Raw genomic sequence first — 16,345 nt, 5'->3', positions numbered from 1 at the left:
GCTGAGGCAGGAGAATCACTTGAACCTGGGAGGCAGATGTTGCATTGAACCAAGATCACGCACTGCACTCTAGCCTGGGAAACAGAGCAAGACCCTGTCTAAAAAAAAAAAAAAAAATACATTCAGACACACACACACACACACACACACACACACTCTCTCTCTCTCTCTCTCTCTTGCTTAGCAGAGGCAAGAGCCTGTCACCCTAAGATCCTGCTGTTAACCTGCCTCTGCCTCAGTTTCCCCACCCAGAAAGCCGTCATGCTCCAGCTTCCTCTTCTTCCTTTTTTTTTTTTTTTTTTTTGTGGAGATGGAGTCTTGCTCTATTGCCCAGGCTGGAGTGCAGTGGCGTGATCTCGGCTCACTGCAACCTCCGCCTCCCAGGCTCAAGCAATTCTCCTGCCTCTCCTGCCTCTCCTTCCTCAGCCTTCCTAGTAGCCGGGACTACAGGCACCTGCCACCACGCCCAGCTAATTTTTGTATTTTTGTAGAGACGGGGTTTCACCATGTTGGCCAGGCTGGTCTCGATCTCCTGACCTCAGGTGATCCACCCGTCTCGGCCTCCCAAAGTGCTGGGATTACAGGCGTGAGCAAGGCTCCCGGCTGCTCCAGCTTCTTTCTTCCTAGGAGTGTTGGGGGAAATGAACGTGTTCCTGTTCCTGAGCTCGTGACTCTTCAGCTCCCGTTATGTGCCAGGCATCATGCTGGGTGTTGTACATGGGTTATATCCTTTAATTCTTCCACCAAGCCAAATGGCATAGGAATCCTTAGCTCTGATTTGTAGATGAAGAAACAAGCTCAGGGAGATGGAATTACTTCTTTGAGGTCATCTAGCAAGTGAATTGCAGAACTCGAACCCCTGTCTTCTGGGGCAAAGATGGAGAGCTCGGGATAACTCTCCAGAGTGGGATCATTGATGCTACTGCATCAGATGCTTTCTGTCTCCATCCTTAACTGTGGCCCGGGAAGGTGCAGATTCACCTGAAGGTGAGTGTGTTAGGGAGGGAGATGTGGGGGCTGGGACTGAGCACTGCACTCCTTGACCTTTTAGCCAGCAGTCCTGAGGAGACACCCGGCCCAGGCAGGGGTTTGCAGACTCTGTGCCTCTAGAATGCTGGGCTGGGCCAGGAGGGTCTCCTGAGGCCAGGTCCTACCCCCCACCTGCCTGGGGGCAGAGTCATCGGGGGGTAGAGGGCAGACGTTGCCTGGTGCCAACGATGTTGCTCTTGGATGGCAGCCGGGCCCAGGGAACACTGGGGCTCTTGTGCAGAAGGGCTGCCACTAAAGCCGGCCAGGCCCCTGCCCAGGCCCCACTCCAGCCTGGGCCTGGCCCTAACTCTGGGCCCAGTCTTGTTCTTTTTTTTTTTTTACCCCCAAGATGGAGTCCTACTCTGTCATCCAGGATGGAGTGCAGCGGCGCAATCTCGGCTCACTGCAACTTCCGCCTGCCGGGTTCAAGCACTTCTCCTGCCTCAGCCTCCCGAGTAGCTGGGATTACAGGCACGCACCACAACGCCCAGCTGACTTTTGTATCTTTTGGTAAAGACAAAAATCACCATCTTGGCCAGACTGGTCTCCAACTCCTGACCTCAGGTGATCTGCCCACTTCGGCCTGCCAATGTGCTGGGATTACAGGCGTGAGCCACTGCACCCGACCCAGTCTTGTTCTTTCTTCATTTATTTATTTTACATTATTGTTATTTTTTTGGTGATGAAGTTTCGTTCTTATTGCCCAGGCTGGAGTACAGTGGCGCAATCTTGGCTCACTGCAACCTCCGCCTCCCGGGTTCAAGCGATTCTCCTGCCTCAGCCTCCCAAGTAGCTGGGATTATGGGCATGCACCACCATGACTCGCTAATTTTTGTATTTTTAGTAGAGACAGGGTTTCATCATGTTGGCCAGGCTGGTCTCGAACTCATGACCTCAGGTGATCCACCCGCCTTGGCCTCCCAAAGTGCTGGGATTACAGCCATGAGCCATTCTGCCTGGCCTCTTTCTTCATTTATTCTCCTTCCTTCCTTCCTCCCTCCCTCCCCCTCCTCTTCTTTCCTCCTTCCTTACTCTTCCTCTTCTTTTTCCTCCTCCTCTTCTTTGTCCTCTTCTTTTTTTTTTAAACAAGTTTTATTTTGAGAACATTTTAAAATACAGAAAAAGTACACAGGGTCATACCATACCCGGCTGCTCAGAATTGACAATTGTTCATTACCATTTTTTTTTTAAGTTGAAACAGGGTCTCATTATGTTGCCCAGGCTGGTCTTGAACTCCTGGGCTCAAGCAATCTGCCTGTCTCGGCCTCCAAAAGTGCTGGGAGTACAGGCTTGAGCCACCGCACCTGGCCTATTTTATTATTCTTTTCCAACCCTTTTCTACCTTGGCTTCTCCGCAGGCTCCAGGGAGGTCTAGCTTGGCTGGTCAAAACGGAGGTGACATTGACAGAAAGTGAGTGATTAAAGGTTGGGTGTCAGAGTCGGACAGATCTGGGTTTTTTTTTGGAGACAGAGTCTTACTCTATCGCTCAGGCTGGAATGCAGTGGCACGATCTAGGCTCACTGCAACCACCACCTCCTGGGTTCAAGTGATTCTCCTGCCTCAGCCACCTGAATAGCTGGGATTACGGGTGTGTGCCACCACGCCCAGCTAATTTTTGTATTTTTAGTAGAGACGGGGTTTTGCCATTGTTGGCCAGGCTTGAACTCCTGGCCACAAGAGATCTGCTGGCCTCAGTCTCCCAAAGGGCTGGGATTATAGGTGTGAGCCACCTTGCCCAGTGACAGATCTGGGTTTGAGTCCCGAAAACTCTTTGTGGTCACGGACAGATCACTTAACCTCAAGCCTCAGTTTCATCTTCTGTGAAATGGGAATAATACATCTTCCGTGAGGACTCAGTATGATGATGTATGTCAAGCACAATGCCAGTGCCTGGCATATACCCCTTGCTCACTGAAGAGTAGCCAATATGAATATTTGCAGCTATGGGCCTGGGACCCACCCAAAAGCATGGGCAACACCCTCCTGTGACCGAGAGGGAGGGACTGTGAGAATGACCCCTCCTCAGCCTTCATTTCTCCTCATTTCCCACCCGTCCTCAATTCTGGGTACATCTGTCTCCAGTTTATACTCTGAAGACAGCAGGGCTGTGAGTTACAGGTTGCCCAGGGCATTTTTGTGGAGGCAGAGAGTTTAGAGCTGATGACAGCCTGGGAGAGCTCTGGGGAGGCTTCCAAACCAAAGTGGATGGAGGGGAACTGGGGAGGAGGGATCTGAGCGAGGTTAGTCCCGGCTAACCTCACTCAGTTCTAACTACCCTGGGCGGGTCCTGGGGCTTCTCACAGTCTCAGTAGCACCCCCCGTCCCCTTATTCACTGGTCTCGGATACTCTAGACCTGTGGCCTGGCTTGCTAGGACAGGGGCTTTCAGGCTTTGCCAGACTCAGCTCTCTCTAGACTTGGGCCTACAAGCCTCACACCCACCGGGTGTTGGCATGCACGTTTGTTTGGAGGTGGACCAACAGCTGGGAAGTGGCAGAGGCTGGGCTGGAAGGGTGAGAGGGCTGGTGGTCTCCAGGGAAGCAGGAAGTAAACTCGTGCCCTTCTGTACTTTGCCCGGTGCCCTCCTGGACCATGTAGGGTTTTGTTGGGGTGTGAATAACAGAAAACCTAAGTGACCAGGGCTTAAATGAAACAGTGTATCCATCTCTCACTTAGCCCCACGTCTAGAGGTGGGTGTAGGTTGGTCTGAAGTCAGGGTTGAGGACTCGTCTGTTCTCCAGGTTTTTCTCTCATGGTCGCAAGATGTTGGCTTCAGCTGCTGCCATCACATTTGTGCAGAGGCAGGAGGAAGGAAGAAGTTCCAGAGAGTTGAGTTTCCACACAGCAACTCCCAATTTCATTTCCTTGGCCAGACTGTGACATGGCCACCCCTAGCTGCAAAGGAAGCCAGGAAGTATATTCATTTTGCTGAACCCCTTGCTTCCCCTAACAAAACCAGGGGCTATCAAAAAGAAGCGGTGACTGGTTCCCAAAATGACTTTTTTTTTTTTTTGAGTCTCACTCTGTCGCCCGGGCTGCAGTGCAGTGGCATGATCTTGGCTCACTGCAACCTCCACCTCCCAGGTTCAAGCAAATCTCCTGCCTCACCCTCCTGAGTAGCTGGGATTACAGGTGTAAGCCACCACGGCTGGGTAATTTTTTGTATTTTTAGTAGAGACGGAGTTTCACCATGTTGGCCAGACTGGTCTCAAACTCCTGACCTCAGGTGATCCACCTGCCTCAGCCTCCCAAAGTGCTGGGATTATAGGCGTGAGCCACCGTGCCTGGCCCCAAAATGACTTCTTTAAACTACGGATCTAACCAAGTCACTCCTCAGCTTTTATTTTTTAAAAATCATTTATTTGTCTATTTATTTGAGACAGTCTCATGCCCAGGCTGGAGTGCAGTGGCACGATCTAGGCTCACTGCAACCTGTCTCCTGGGTTCAGATGATTCTCCTGCCTCAGCCTTCCAAGTACCTGGGATTACAGGCGTGTGCCACCACGCCTGGCTAATTTTTGTGTCTTTAGTAGAGACGGGTATCACCATGTTGGCCAGGCTGGTCTCGAACTCCTGGCCTCAAGTGATCTGCCTGCCTTGGCCTCCCAAAGTGCTGGGATTACAGACACGAGCTATTACGCCCGGCCAGCTTATTTTTATTAGAGACGGGGTCTTGTTACATTGCCAGATGGGATTTCAACTGCTAGGCTCACAGGATCCTCCTGCCTCAGCCTCCCCATTAGCTGGGACTCCAGGCATGTGCCACTGTGCTGCCGCTCCTCACCCTTAACTACTCTCCCCCCACCACCCACTGGCACCCCCAGCTCCTCAGCCTGACATTCAGTGCCCTCCAGGACTGGCCTCTGCTGCTCTCTCCTGTCCCAGCTCCAGTCTCCCCCAAGACACCTGCTCTGTTTCGCAGCTGCAGTGAGCTCCAGGTAGAGCCTCTGAATGTGCCTGACTGGCTAACACCGTGGCGTCTTTGCTTATGCTGCCTTTGTTGCTGAGCATTCTTCCTCTGGCCTGCCTATCTGTCCTCCCCGCTTTCCAGCCATTCTACCAGATACCTGCCATTCAGCAGGTATTTCTGGACTCCTCTCAGGCATTCCCTTTTCTTTTCTTTTTTTGAGATGGAGTCTTGCTCTGTTGCCCAGGCTGGAGTGCAGTGGTGCAATCTCAGCTCACTGCAACCTCCACCTCCCGGGTTCAAGCAATTCTCCTTCCTCAGCCGCCCGAGTAGCTGGGATTACAGGCACTCACCACCATGCCCAGCTAATTTTTGTATTTTTAGTAGAGATGGGGTTTCACCATGTTGACCAGGCTGGGCTCGAGCTCCTGACCTCAGGTGATCCACCTGCCTCGGCCTCCCAAAGTGCTGGGATTACAGGCGTGAGCCACCGCGCCTGGCCAGGCATTCCTTTTTCTTTCAGATCCCTCCTGGCCACCCTAAACTGGACATTAAAACCCTTTTCCTCTCTCTGGTAACGACCCCTCAAACTTTTCTTGATGTCGTGGTCCTCCCCTACTAGCAGTCCATGGGGGACTGGATGAAACCAACACTCCTCCTTGGCATTTATGGTGGACATGTGACCCAGACCTGGCTAAGGAGAATATTCCATCTCCCAGGCCATTGTGATTAAGTCAGAGATGAGCATGTGACCATGGGAGGGCCAATGGGAGCCAGTCTAGGTCTTTTATTGGAATGAATAGGAAACCAACTCTCTGAGAAGCTGAGCTGTGAATAGGGATGCCTAGAGTTGCTTGGGAGAGCTTCTCTGTGAATGACAGCAATAAAGGAAACAAGAGGGCCAAGAGCTGGAGTGCACCTGGATCAAGCCTTGCCTGAAGCCATTCCTTCTTTGAACATTTCACTATGTGAACCAAATAATTTTTTCTTTGGCTAATCCTTTTTCTTAAACCCTTTATAAATAAAAGGCTCCTTCTCAGTAGAACACCCTTCCTTTGTGTCTCCACTCTCCTCTGTTGGCTCTTTGGCCATAGTACTCATTTGTTTACATGGCAGCAAATTCATCCTGTTTTCACTGCTATTTGTTTAAAACCTTTTAATAAATTTCCATGGCTTTTAGGAAAAAGACCTGTATTAGTTATCCATTGCTTCATAACACATTACTTTTAAACTTAACGACTTTACATACCAAATATTTGGCTGAGTATTGGTGTTAAAGAAAAAATTATTCAAAGATACTTGTTTTTATGTTTATTTATTTATTTTTCTTGAGAGTCTCGCTCTGTCGCCCAAGCTGGAGTACAGTGGCGTGATCTCGGCTCACTGCAACCTCTGCCTCCTGGGTTCAAGCGATTCTCCAGCCTCAGCCTCCCAAGTAGCTAGGATTACAGGCACCTGTCACCATGCCCAGCTAATTTTTGTATTTTTAGTAGAGATGGGGTTTCACCATATTGGCCAGGATGGTCTCAAACTCCTGACCTCAAATGATCCACCCACCTCAGCCTCCCAAACTGCTGGGATTACAGGCGTGAGCCACCACACCCGGCTCAACGATACTTATTTAAAGCACAGTAAAGAAAACTTTATTCAGGACCATTGAGATAGTCACAGGGACCACTGCAATGGGATCTTGCAGAGGGGGAGAGAGATTGGGCTCCATTCTGAAAACAGCATGGGCGAGTGGGAATTCTGAGCCAAGGAACAGAGTGGGGAGCAGTGAATGGAAAATGACTAAGAGGAAACGTCGGGGTAAAGGGATTCTGTCCAAACTGACCCAACAGGATTCTTGCTGAAGACAGGCCCATCAGCCATCACCTGGGGGATGGTGGAGGAGGAGGAACCTGATCAGATATCGAAGATGGGCGGCAGTTCTCGCTAAACTAGACTTAGCAGGTTCTTTGCTAAAACTAGATTTTACAAGGAAGTGCACAGATGGACCTAGGAGAAGGCTCAGAAGCCTGACTAAAATTTGGCCAACCAAAGAATCTTTGTCATTGGTAGAAGACCTACATTTCTCTCAACAACAGCCTCTTGATAGGGCTGCTTGAGTGTTCCCACAACACTCAAGCAGTTTCCCTCAGAGCTGGTGATCCAAGAGAGAAATATTGAAGCTGCAATGTAATGTATAACTTACTCTCAGACATCAGATTCTTGTCACTTCTGTCTTATTCTATCAGTTAAAAGTGAGTCACAGCCAGGCACAGTGGCTCACGCCTATAATCCCAGCACTTCAGGAGGCCGAGCGAGGAGGATTCCTTGAGCCTAGGAGTTTGAGACCAGCCTGGGCAACGGAGTGAGACCCTAATAAAAAATATTAGCCAGACGGGCGTGGTGGCTCACGCCTGTAATCCCAGCACTTTGGGAGGCTGAGGCAGGTCAATCGCCTGAGGTTGGGAGTTCGAGATCAGCCTGGTCAACCTGGTGAAACCCTGTATCTACTAAAAGTACAAAAATTAGCTGGGCGTGGTGGCGGGTGCCTGTAATTCCAGCTAATTGGGAGGCTGAGACAGGAGAATCGTTTGAACCCAGGAGGCAGAGTTTGCAGTGAGCCGAGATTGCACCACTGCACTCTAGCCTGGGCGACAAGAGAGAAACTCTGTCTCAAAAAAAAAAGAAAAAAAAATTGGCCAGGCACAGTGGCGCATGCCTGTAGTTCCAGCTACTCAGGAGGCTGAGGTGGGAGGACTGCTTGAGCCCAGGAGATCGAGGCTGCAGTGACCTATGATTGTGCCATGCACTCCAGCCTGGGGGACACAGCAAGACCTTGAGTCAATCAATCAATCAGTAGGTAAAGTGAATTGCTACTTACAGCCCATATTAGGGGATATAGGGTAGAAATTAAACTTGACCTATTGAAGGGAGGGGTATTAAAAAGTGTAGATTTTTTGTTTGTTTGTTTTTTGAGACGGAGTCTGGCTCTGTCGCCCAGGCCGGGGTACAGTGTTACTCATCTCGGCTCACTGCAACCTCTGCCTCCTGGGATCAAGCCATTTTCCCGCCTCAGCCTCATGAGTAGCTGGGATTACAGGCACCCACCACCATGCCCGGCTAGTTTTTTTTTTGTATTTTTAATAGAGACGGGGTTTCACCATGTTGTCCAGGCTGGTCTTGAACTCCTGATCTCATGATCCACCTGCTTTGGCCTCCCAAAGTGCTGAGATTACAGGCATGAGCCACCATGCCCGGCCAAAATGTAGATATATTTTATTTTTATTTTAAAAAAATTCTTTTTTTTTTGAGACGGAGGGAGTCTTGCTCTGTCGCCCAGGCTGGAGTGCACTGGCGTGATCTCGGCTCACTGCAAGCTTCGCCTCCTGGGTTCATGCCATTCACCTGCCTCAGCCTCCCGAGTAGCTGGGACTACAGGTGCCCGCCACCATGCCCGGCTAAATTTTTGTATTTTTAGTAGAGACGGGTTTCACCGTGTTAGCCAGGATGGTCTCGTTCTCCTGACCTCGTGATCCGCCCGCCTCGGCCTCCCAAAGTGCTGGGATTACAGGTGTGAGCCAACTTGCCCGGCCAGGAATCCCTCCTCTGTCTGACCTAACTGCCCTCTGCCCTGGAGCTGCTCAGCCTCTATCAATTTTTCTGACTCTCAGCGAACGTTTTCATTCAGTTGCAAGACACAGAAACTCAAAAATCAAACCTGCTTACACAAAATCGTGAATGTACTGGCTCATGCACTTTTTAAAGAGATGAGGTCTTGTTGTGCTGCCCAGGCTGGATTTGAACTCCTGGGCCTAAGAAATTCTCCTGCCTTAGTCTCCTGAGTAGCTGGGACTACAGGAGCATGACTGTAAGTCCTGGTGTGAATCAGGCTTCAGAAACAGCTTGATCCTGGTTCCCAACAGTATGGTCAAAACTCATTCTCTCTTCTGTCTTCTTCTCTATGACAGGTGCTCCCTAAGAAGTGACAAAGAAGGCCACTAACAGCTCTGGGCTCGAGACATTCCCACTTGGCAACTTCTCAACTGTTCTGGCAAAAGCCAGGAGAGTGGAGGTCTTCCCCACCCAGACTACATAAGCTGAGGGTGGGGTTTTTCAAAGAAAAGCTTATTATAGGAAGAAGGGTAAACAGACACTAGGAAGCTTCTGATTATTATACCTAGTGATTCTGTGAACCTTTACTGCACAAACTGTTCCCAAACTTAATTATTTAAAACAATGTATTATTTCTCACAATTCTGTGATTAGCTGGGCTCAGGTGGCAGTTCTGCTTATGCTGTGGATTGGCTATTCTAGAGGGTCTGGGATGTCCTCCCTCACATGTATGGAGCTGGCTGTTGGCTTCTCTCTCTACCTGGTCTGTGGTCGCCACATGGTCTAGCCCAAACTTCCTTTCACAGGGTCAGGAACGGAAGCTGCATGAGCACTTAAGTCCTAACCTTGGAAGTCGTACAGTCATGTTACTGAATTCTCTGATCAAAGCAACTCACAAGACTAGTTCAGATTCAAGAGACTGGGAAATTGACCCCCCCGCCCCCGCCCGATCTTGATGGGAGCAATGATAAAGTCACATTGCAAAAGGACACAGGCACAGGGAGGCAATGATTCACGGGAGGCCATTATTGAAACAATCAACTGTGTTCCACAACTCGCCTCTTCTAGTTCCTTTCACTAAGCCTCCTCCCACCCCAGCCACCTGGCTCCTTTGACCTTCATGACCACTAGAGGATCATCTCCCTCAATAAGTCTTTCCGGCCAGGTGCGGTGGCTCACGTCTGCAATCCCAGCACTCTGGTAGGCCGAGGTGGGAGGATCGTTTGAGCTCAGTAGTTCAAGACCAGCCTGGGCAACACAGTGGGACCTTGTGTCTACAAAAAATAAGATAATTAGCTGGGTGTGGTGGTGTGCGCCTGTAGTCCCAGCTACTTGGGAGGCTGACGTGGGAGGATCACTTGAGTCAGTGAGGTCGAGGCTGCAATGAGCTGTGTTTGCACCACTGCATTACAGCCTGTGTGACAGAGTGGGACGCTGTTTCAAAAAACAAACAAAATAAATGTCTTTCCTGTGAAATCCCAGCAATGGTCCCTACCAGACCATACCCATTTTTATTCATTTATTCATTAATGTATTCAATCACCAAGCAGTTATTAAAACATAAGCACAGTCCTATGCTAGGGACCAGGGATGCAGTATCATAAGACCCAATTCCTGCCCTCAAGCAGTTTCTAGTCTAAAAGAAGAGACAGGGAATTACATCATCGTAACACAGCATATTAAGGGCTATGCTAGAGGGGAACACAGGGCATCTGGGAACACAAAGGGCAGCCAACTTGGCCTTGGGGGCCAGTGATCTCTGGATGAGTGGAGGTCCCCAGGTTGACAAGGGGAGCTGGAGCAAGTATTAGGCAGAAATCTTGGTTGCAAGTGATAGAAACTCAACTGACTTAAAGAAAAGTCATAACTAAAAAGTCCTGGGGGATATTAGCTTCAGGCATAGTTGGATCCAGGTAGTCATCAGAAATGAGTCTCTCCTTATCTGGAGTACAGTGGTGTGATCTCGGCTCACTGCAACCTCCGCCTCATGGGTTCAAGCAATACTCCTGCCTCAGCCTCCTGAGTAGCTGGGACTACAGACGTGCGCCACCACGCCTGATTAATTTTTGTATTTTTAGTAGAGACGGGGTTTCATCATGTTGGCCAGCTGGCCTTGAACTCCTGACTTCAAGTAATCTGCCTGCTTTGGCCTCCCAAAGTACTGGGGTTACAGGTGTGAGCCACCGAGCCCGGCCTCCTCTGTGTTGGCTTAGTTCTGAAGCAGGCTGTCCTTACATGCTGGACACTAACAGCTGAAGACTATGACTGTGATTACTCAGTCGGGTCACAGGCTCACTCCTGGAATCAGAGAGCAGGGTCAGTCCCTCGGAACCACAGGATCTGAGAATGGAGCAGGTTTGTCACCCAAAGGAGAAAAGGAAAAGAAGGGCTGTGGAGCTGGCCTGACATCAGGTGTACTTCTAGACAGGTGACTAAGTTACAGCCCTCAAACAGAGAGGGCCTCCTGAGGGAAATGTCCTGAGGGAAGGGGAAATCGGCCTTGGGAATGAGCAGAAGTGCTAAGATCAAACCTCTCTCCAAGGCTACTTCTTGGTTGTGTAAGCTCTGCAAGACTTTGTCCCTGACTTTCTCCTGTGAAATCAAGTCTTTGCCAGTTGTCCTGAGGGTTAACTGAAATAGCATATACAGGGGCTCATGAAGTCACCCTGTTCTCTTCCCATTAAATCAAACAGTAAAGTCCCAGGGCTGGTCTACCTTGCTAGAAAAAAGAAGCTGACTCCACCTAGTGGCCAATGGGGTCATTGCACTGAAGAGTTGAACATTTACAGAACTGCGTTCTGATATTCCTAGACAGATGAAGCAGCATATATGAACAGTAAGCTTGGGAGAGACAGGCCAGGGACGGGTCTGCCCTGTCTCTGTAATAGGGCTTTGCACAGGGCAGAGAGGTGAGGTTAGGTGGATGGATGGTCAGAGGGAGAAAGTGTTCTTCCTATTGTATTTTACACTAGTGACTGCTCATCAGAGCATCTGGTTTGGGGGTGGGGACAGCTCATCTGGCAGGGACTGCTGTGAGGGAAGGAAGGGCTTTCTTCTTCTTCTTCTTTTTTTTTTTTTTTGAGACAGAGTCTCGCTCTGTCGCCCAGGCTGGAGTGCAGTGGCACGATCTCAGCTCACTGCAAGCTCCGCCTCCTGGGTTCACGCCATTCTCCTGCCTCAGCCTCCCGGTAGCTGGGACTACAGGCATGCGCCACTACGACCAGCTAATTTTTTGTATTTTTAGTAGAGATGGGGTTTCACCGTGTTAGCCAGGATGGTCTCGATCTCCTAACCTTGTGATCCGCCCACCTCAGCCTCCCAAAGTGCTGGGATTACAGGCGTGAGCCACCGCGCCTGGCGCCTGGCCCCTTTTTTCTTTCATTCTTTTTTTTTTTTAAGAGGCTCCCATTATGTTGCCCAGGCTGGACTTGAACTCCTGGGCTCAAGCGATCCTCCTGCCTCGGCCTCCCAAGCAGATGGGATTGCAGGCGCGTGCACCACACCTGGCTTAGGGCTCTGGGAGGAAACTCGGTTACCTGTTCATTGCTACTTCTTCAGGATTTGAGCTGGGAACTGTGATTTCTTCTAACTTCCACTTCACAAGACAGTATCAAGGCCTCGGGTCACATATAGCTGGTGGCAGTGCTCAGACCAACACTTAGGGCTCCTGAATCCCAGGCCCTTGTCCCTCATGCCACCCCTCATTGGCTGCTATACAGGTACATGTCTAGATCTGTGTCTGCACTGGTGGGTTGTTATATTCAAACAGCTGCTTTGCATCTAGCTCTGGGCTAAGAGTATGCTTCCACTTCCTCTTGGTTCCATTTCATGCATGATTCCATTTCTTCCCCTCAGGTGTGACACCTCAGTAGTGTCATGGCCAAAGAGCCTTGGGCCTGGGACAAGCAGGGCTCCCCAGTAGTGGAGGGTGACTTTTCGCTGGACCCCAGTAAAGAATCACTTCTAGCCACTATGCTGCTTTCCCCCCGCCTCAGTCAGACCGAATTACTGAATCTTATTACATGGGGCTATGCCAGATGCCATCTGCTTGTGGCCTTACCCCCGCTCCAGGGGGACTCAGGGCTTACTTCAGGTCAACAATAGAAAGAGCAGCAGCTATCATTTATATAGCATTTATCATGTGTAAGGCACTATTATTTCATATCCATCTATTCTTTTAATTCTCACAATCACCCTGTGAGGTATGTACTAATGTTCCACCCCCAGGCAGCTTTGCGATGGCAGAGCTGGGATCTGAACCTTAGCTGCTTGCTTCCCAGAACCTGAGTTTTCGCCACTACACTAGACTGCCTCTCCAGAGCTGATGCCTCTCTGAGACCCTCCCTAGGCACTGGAGCCATGAGCAGGGGCTCCCTCACATGCTTGCCTGCTGTATTGTGGGTCCTGGGTATTGATTTCTGAGGCCATTCGAGGCTACAAAATTCAAACCTGTCTTGAGCATGCTAAGAGTAACAGGGGCCCTGATTTCAAGTCAGGAACTATGGATTCAAATTCCTGGGTACCACCAGAATGGCCAATATTAAAAAAACTGACAACACCAAGTGCTAACCAAGACGTGGAGCTGCTGGAGCTCCCACACACTGCTGGTGAGGATGTAAGTCAATAGAGCCACTTTGGAAAACTGTTTGGCAGTGTCTAGACAAGCTAAACATATGCCTACTGTATGATTCCACGCCTGAGTAGATGAGTGAACATGTGTACCAAGCAGCATGTACAAAATCCTTCACAGCAGTTTTATTTATGATACCCCCAAACTAGAAACAACCCAGTTGTCCCTCAACAGGATGGCTGGGCCAGGCGTGGTGGCTCACGCTTGTAATCCCAGCACTTTCAGAGGCTGAGGCGGGTGGATCGCTTGAGCCCAGGAGTTTGAGACCAGCCTGGGCAACAGGGTGAGACCCCATCCCTACAAAAAATACGAAAAACTAGCTGGCATGGTGGCATGTGCCTGTAGTCCCAGCTACTTGGGAGGCTGAGGCGGGAGGATCACTTGAGCCCAGGAGTTCGAGACCAGCCTGGGCAACAGAGTGAGACTCCATCTCTACAAAAAATAGAAAAAATTAGCTGGTGTGGTGGCATGTGCCTGTAGTCTCAGCTACTTGGGAGGCTGAGGTGGGAGGATCACTTGAGCCCAGGAGGTCGAGGCTGCAGTGAGTCTTGATGGCACCACTGCATTCCAGCCTGGGGGCCAGAGTGAGAACATCTCAAAAACAAAAACAAAAAAGTAGGATGGCTAAATTGTGCTATATTCAAATAAAGGACCACTACACAGCATGAAAAAACTCAACTTTTTTTTTTTTTTTTTTGAGACAGAGTCTTACTACGTCACCTAGGCTGGAGTGCAGTGGCACGATCTCAGCTCACTTGCAACCTCCGCCTCCCAGGTTCAAGCAATTCTCCTGCCTCAGCCTCCCGAGCAGCTGAGATTACAGGCATCCACCACCACGACCAGCTAATTTTTGTATTTTTAGTAGAGACAGGGTTTTACCATGTTGGCTAGGCTGGTCTCGAACTCCTGACCTCAAGTGATGTGCCCGCCTCGGCCTCCCAAAGCGCTGGGATTACAGGCATGAGCCACTGCGCCTGGCTGAAAAAAAAAGAAAAACTGAACTTCTGAGACATACAGTAACATGGGTGAATTCCACAAACTAATATTGTGCAAAATGTATGATTCCATTTTTATAAAACTCAAGAGCAAGCAAAACTAATCTATAATGATCGAGGTCAAAATAGTGGTTACTTCTGGGGGATACTGACTAGGAGGGGAAATGAGGGAATGTTTTAGGGACCTGGCAATGTTCTGTATCTTGATCTGGAGGGTGACTGCCCCAATGTATACATGTAAGTGAGGATTCATCAAACTGAAGTCTAAAATTGGTGCACATTACTGAATGTATGGTGTACCTCAAAAAGTTAGAGAAAAAAAGGAAACAGTTAAACAATTTCTGGGTATAGTGCACAGTTGTTTTTGTCCCCCTCCCCCTGCATCCATTCCCCCTTAATCTGGAAAGAGCCCTACAACCTTCTTCTTTTGGGGTTGTATCACTCCCTCTCTCAATGTTTTAGGTGGAGCTGACTCAGCTTCAGGCACATGATCCAGGCCCCAAATCAGAGTGCCTTTTCCCCTAGCCACAATGATTAATTCAGGGATGAGAACACGACTAAACCAGTTGAGGCAATCCCAGCTATTTTGTTGGAACTAGTGGAGAAAGGTGTTCTTTCCACTGTTGTTACTAACGTATCAGGATAGAAGCCTGAGGCTGCCAGCGGCCACCTTGGCACCTCTTGGAGAGAGCTTGCCTGAGAGAGGGCACACAGAGGAAAGCAGAGGGATAGAAAATTCTTCCTGATGAGACCATCTCCGAGTCTGGGTCCAGCTATCATTGTATGTGGATTTTTCATTAAGTGAATCAATACATTCACCTTTTTAGCTAATCGCTTTGATTTGGGTTTCTAACACTTTAATAATTAGAGTCTACTACACTGGGATCATGGGAATGGACAAAATTATGAGAAAAATGGAGGGACTTGGAATATAAACATTGAGCCTTGTCTCATCTGTTTTGTGGGTGCTGCCCCTGCCCTGAGTGGCTGCTCACCCTGTGAGACCATGGCACTGGCAGGAAGTGGGTGAGGCAGGCTGCAGGGGCCATGTGGGAGGTACTCTGGTCCTCACTCATAAAAGGTTCCAGAGGAAGTCTAGAGAACTGGATTCTACTCTCCATTTTGTCATTTCTTAGAGGTAAGACCTTGGGCAAATCATACCTTTTGCAGCCTTGTTCCTTCTCTCCATGGTTTTTATTTATTTTTTATTTTTTGTAGAGATGGGATTTCACTACGTTGGCCAGGATGGTCTTGAACTCCCGGCCGCAAGTGATACACCCGCCTTGGCCTCCCAAAGTGCTGGGATTACAGGTGTGAGCCACCCTGCCTGGCCTCCTTCTCTATATGGAATATCAACTCTTAGCTCAAAGGTTGTTATGCAGATGAAATGCTAGCTTTCCAACCTCTCCAGCTTTTTCATGCCCTTGGCTGAGTCAGCTCCTGCATCCTGGGCATTCTTATCATTGTCATCATGATCTTTGACTGTGTGTGAACCCCTAAGGGCAAGAAAGTGTTCATCTCTAGGTCCCTTTACCAACAGGGCTGGCCACACAGCTGGTAGGGACTACAAAGTGGTCTTGCAGGCCGGAGGCTCACGGTATGATAGCCCACTCACCCCCTGCCCTTCATTTCCTTGCTTGGTAGATGGGGCTGAATCTGACATACTAGGTGGCTTAGAAGGACTCTGGGGAATTGCTGAGGCAGTCTGATCATGGGAAGCTGAGAACCTCCCTTGGGGCTGTGTACAGCCTTTCACAGCTGACCAGGAGCAGGGGCTGAGTGGCACTGAATGGGAGCTGAGGCTGCCTGGGCCCCTTCCTCAAATCTGGCTGTCTACAGTAAAGGATGGACAAAGAGCTCTTGAGGCCATAACATTCCTTTCTTTTTTTAAATTTTAAAAATTATTATTTTTAGAGACAGGGTCTTGCTCTGTTGTCCAGACTGGAGTACAGTGGCATAATCATAGCTCACTGCTGCCTTGAACTCATGGTTAAAGCGATCCTCCTGCCTCACCCTTCCAGGTAGCCAGGACCACAGGAATGCACCACCACACCCGGCTATCTTCTTTTAAAATTTATTATTTATTTATTTTGAGACAGGAGTCTCACTCTGTCACCTAGGCTGGAGTGCAGTGGCACGATCTTGGCTCAATGCAACCCTCCGCCTCCCGGGTTCAAGCAATTC

At 49.5% G+C, this 16,345-nt stretch overlaps 1 protein-coding gene across 8 annotated transcripts in view; it reads right to left on the bottom strand.

Annotated features, from left to right (window-relative positions):
• Window positions 1-277: 277 nt before the first annotated feature.
• Window positions 278-16,345, bottom strand: part of ZNF346 (zinc finger protein 346) — a 61,458-nt gene continuing 45,390 nt past the window's right edge. For 3 of the 8 annotated variants that reach the window (XM_063604304.1, XM_034961048.4, XM_055113046.3), the window contains one exon: window positions 278-3,924. In XM_063604304.1, coding sequence (XP_063460374.1) covers window positions 3,887-3,924 — 38 coding nt within the window. In that variant the 3' untranslated portion in view covers window positions 278-3,886. The other 5 variants (XM_063604305.1, XM_034961049.4, XM_063604306.1 and 2 more) reach the window with 3 other exon arrangements.

This window comes from Pan paniscus, chromosome 4 (assembly GCF_029289425.2).
Source record: "Pan paniscus chromosome 4, NHGRI_mPanPan1-v2.0_pri, whole genome shotgun sequence".
In the NCBI taxonomy this organism is placed as follows: Eukaryota; Metazoa; Chordata; class Mammalia; order Primates; family Hominidae; genus Pan; species Pan paniscus.
Note: the sequence above shows the minus strand (reverse complement) of the source record. Positions and strands in the feature narration are given on the sequence as shown.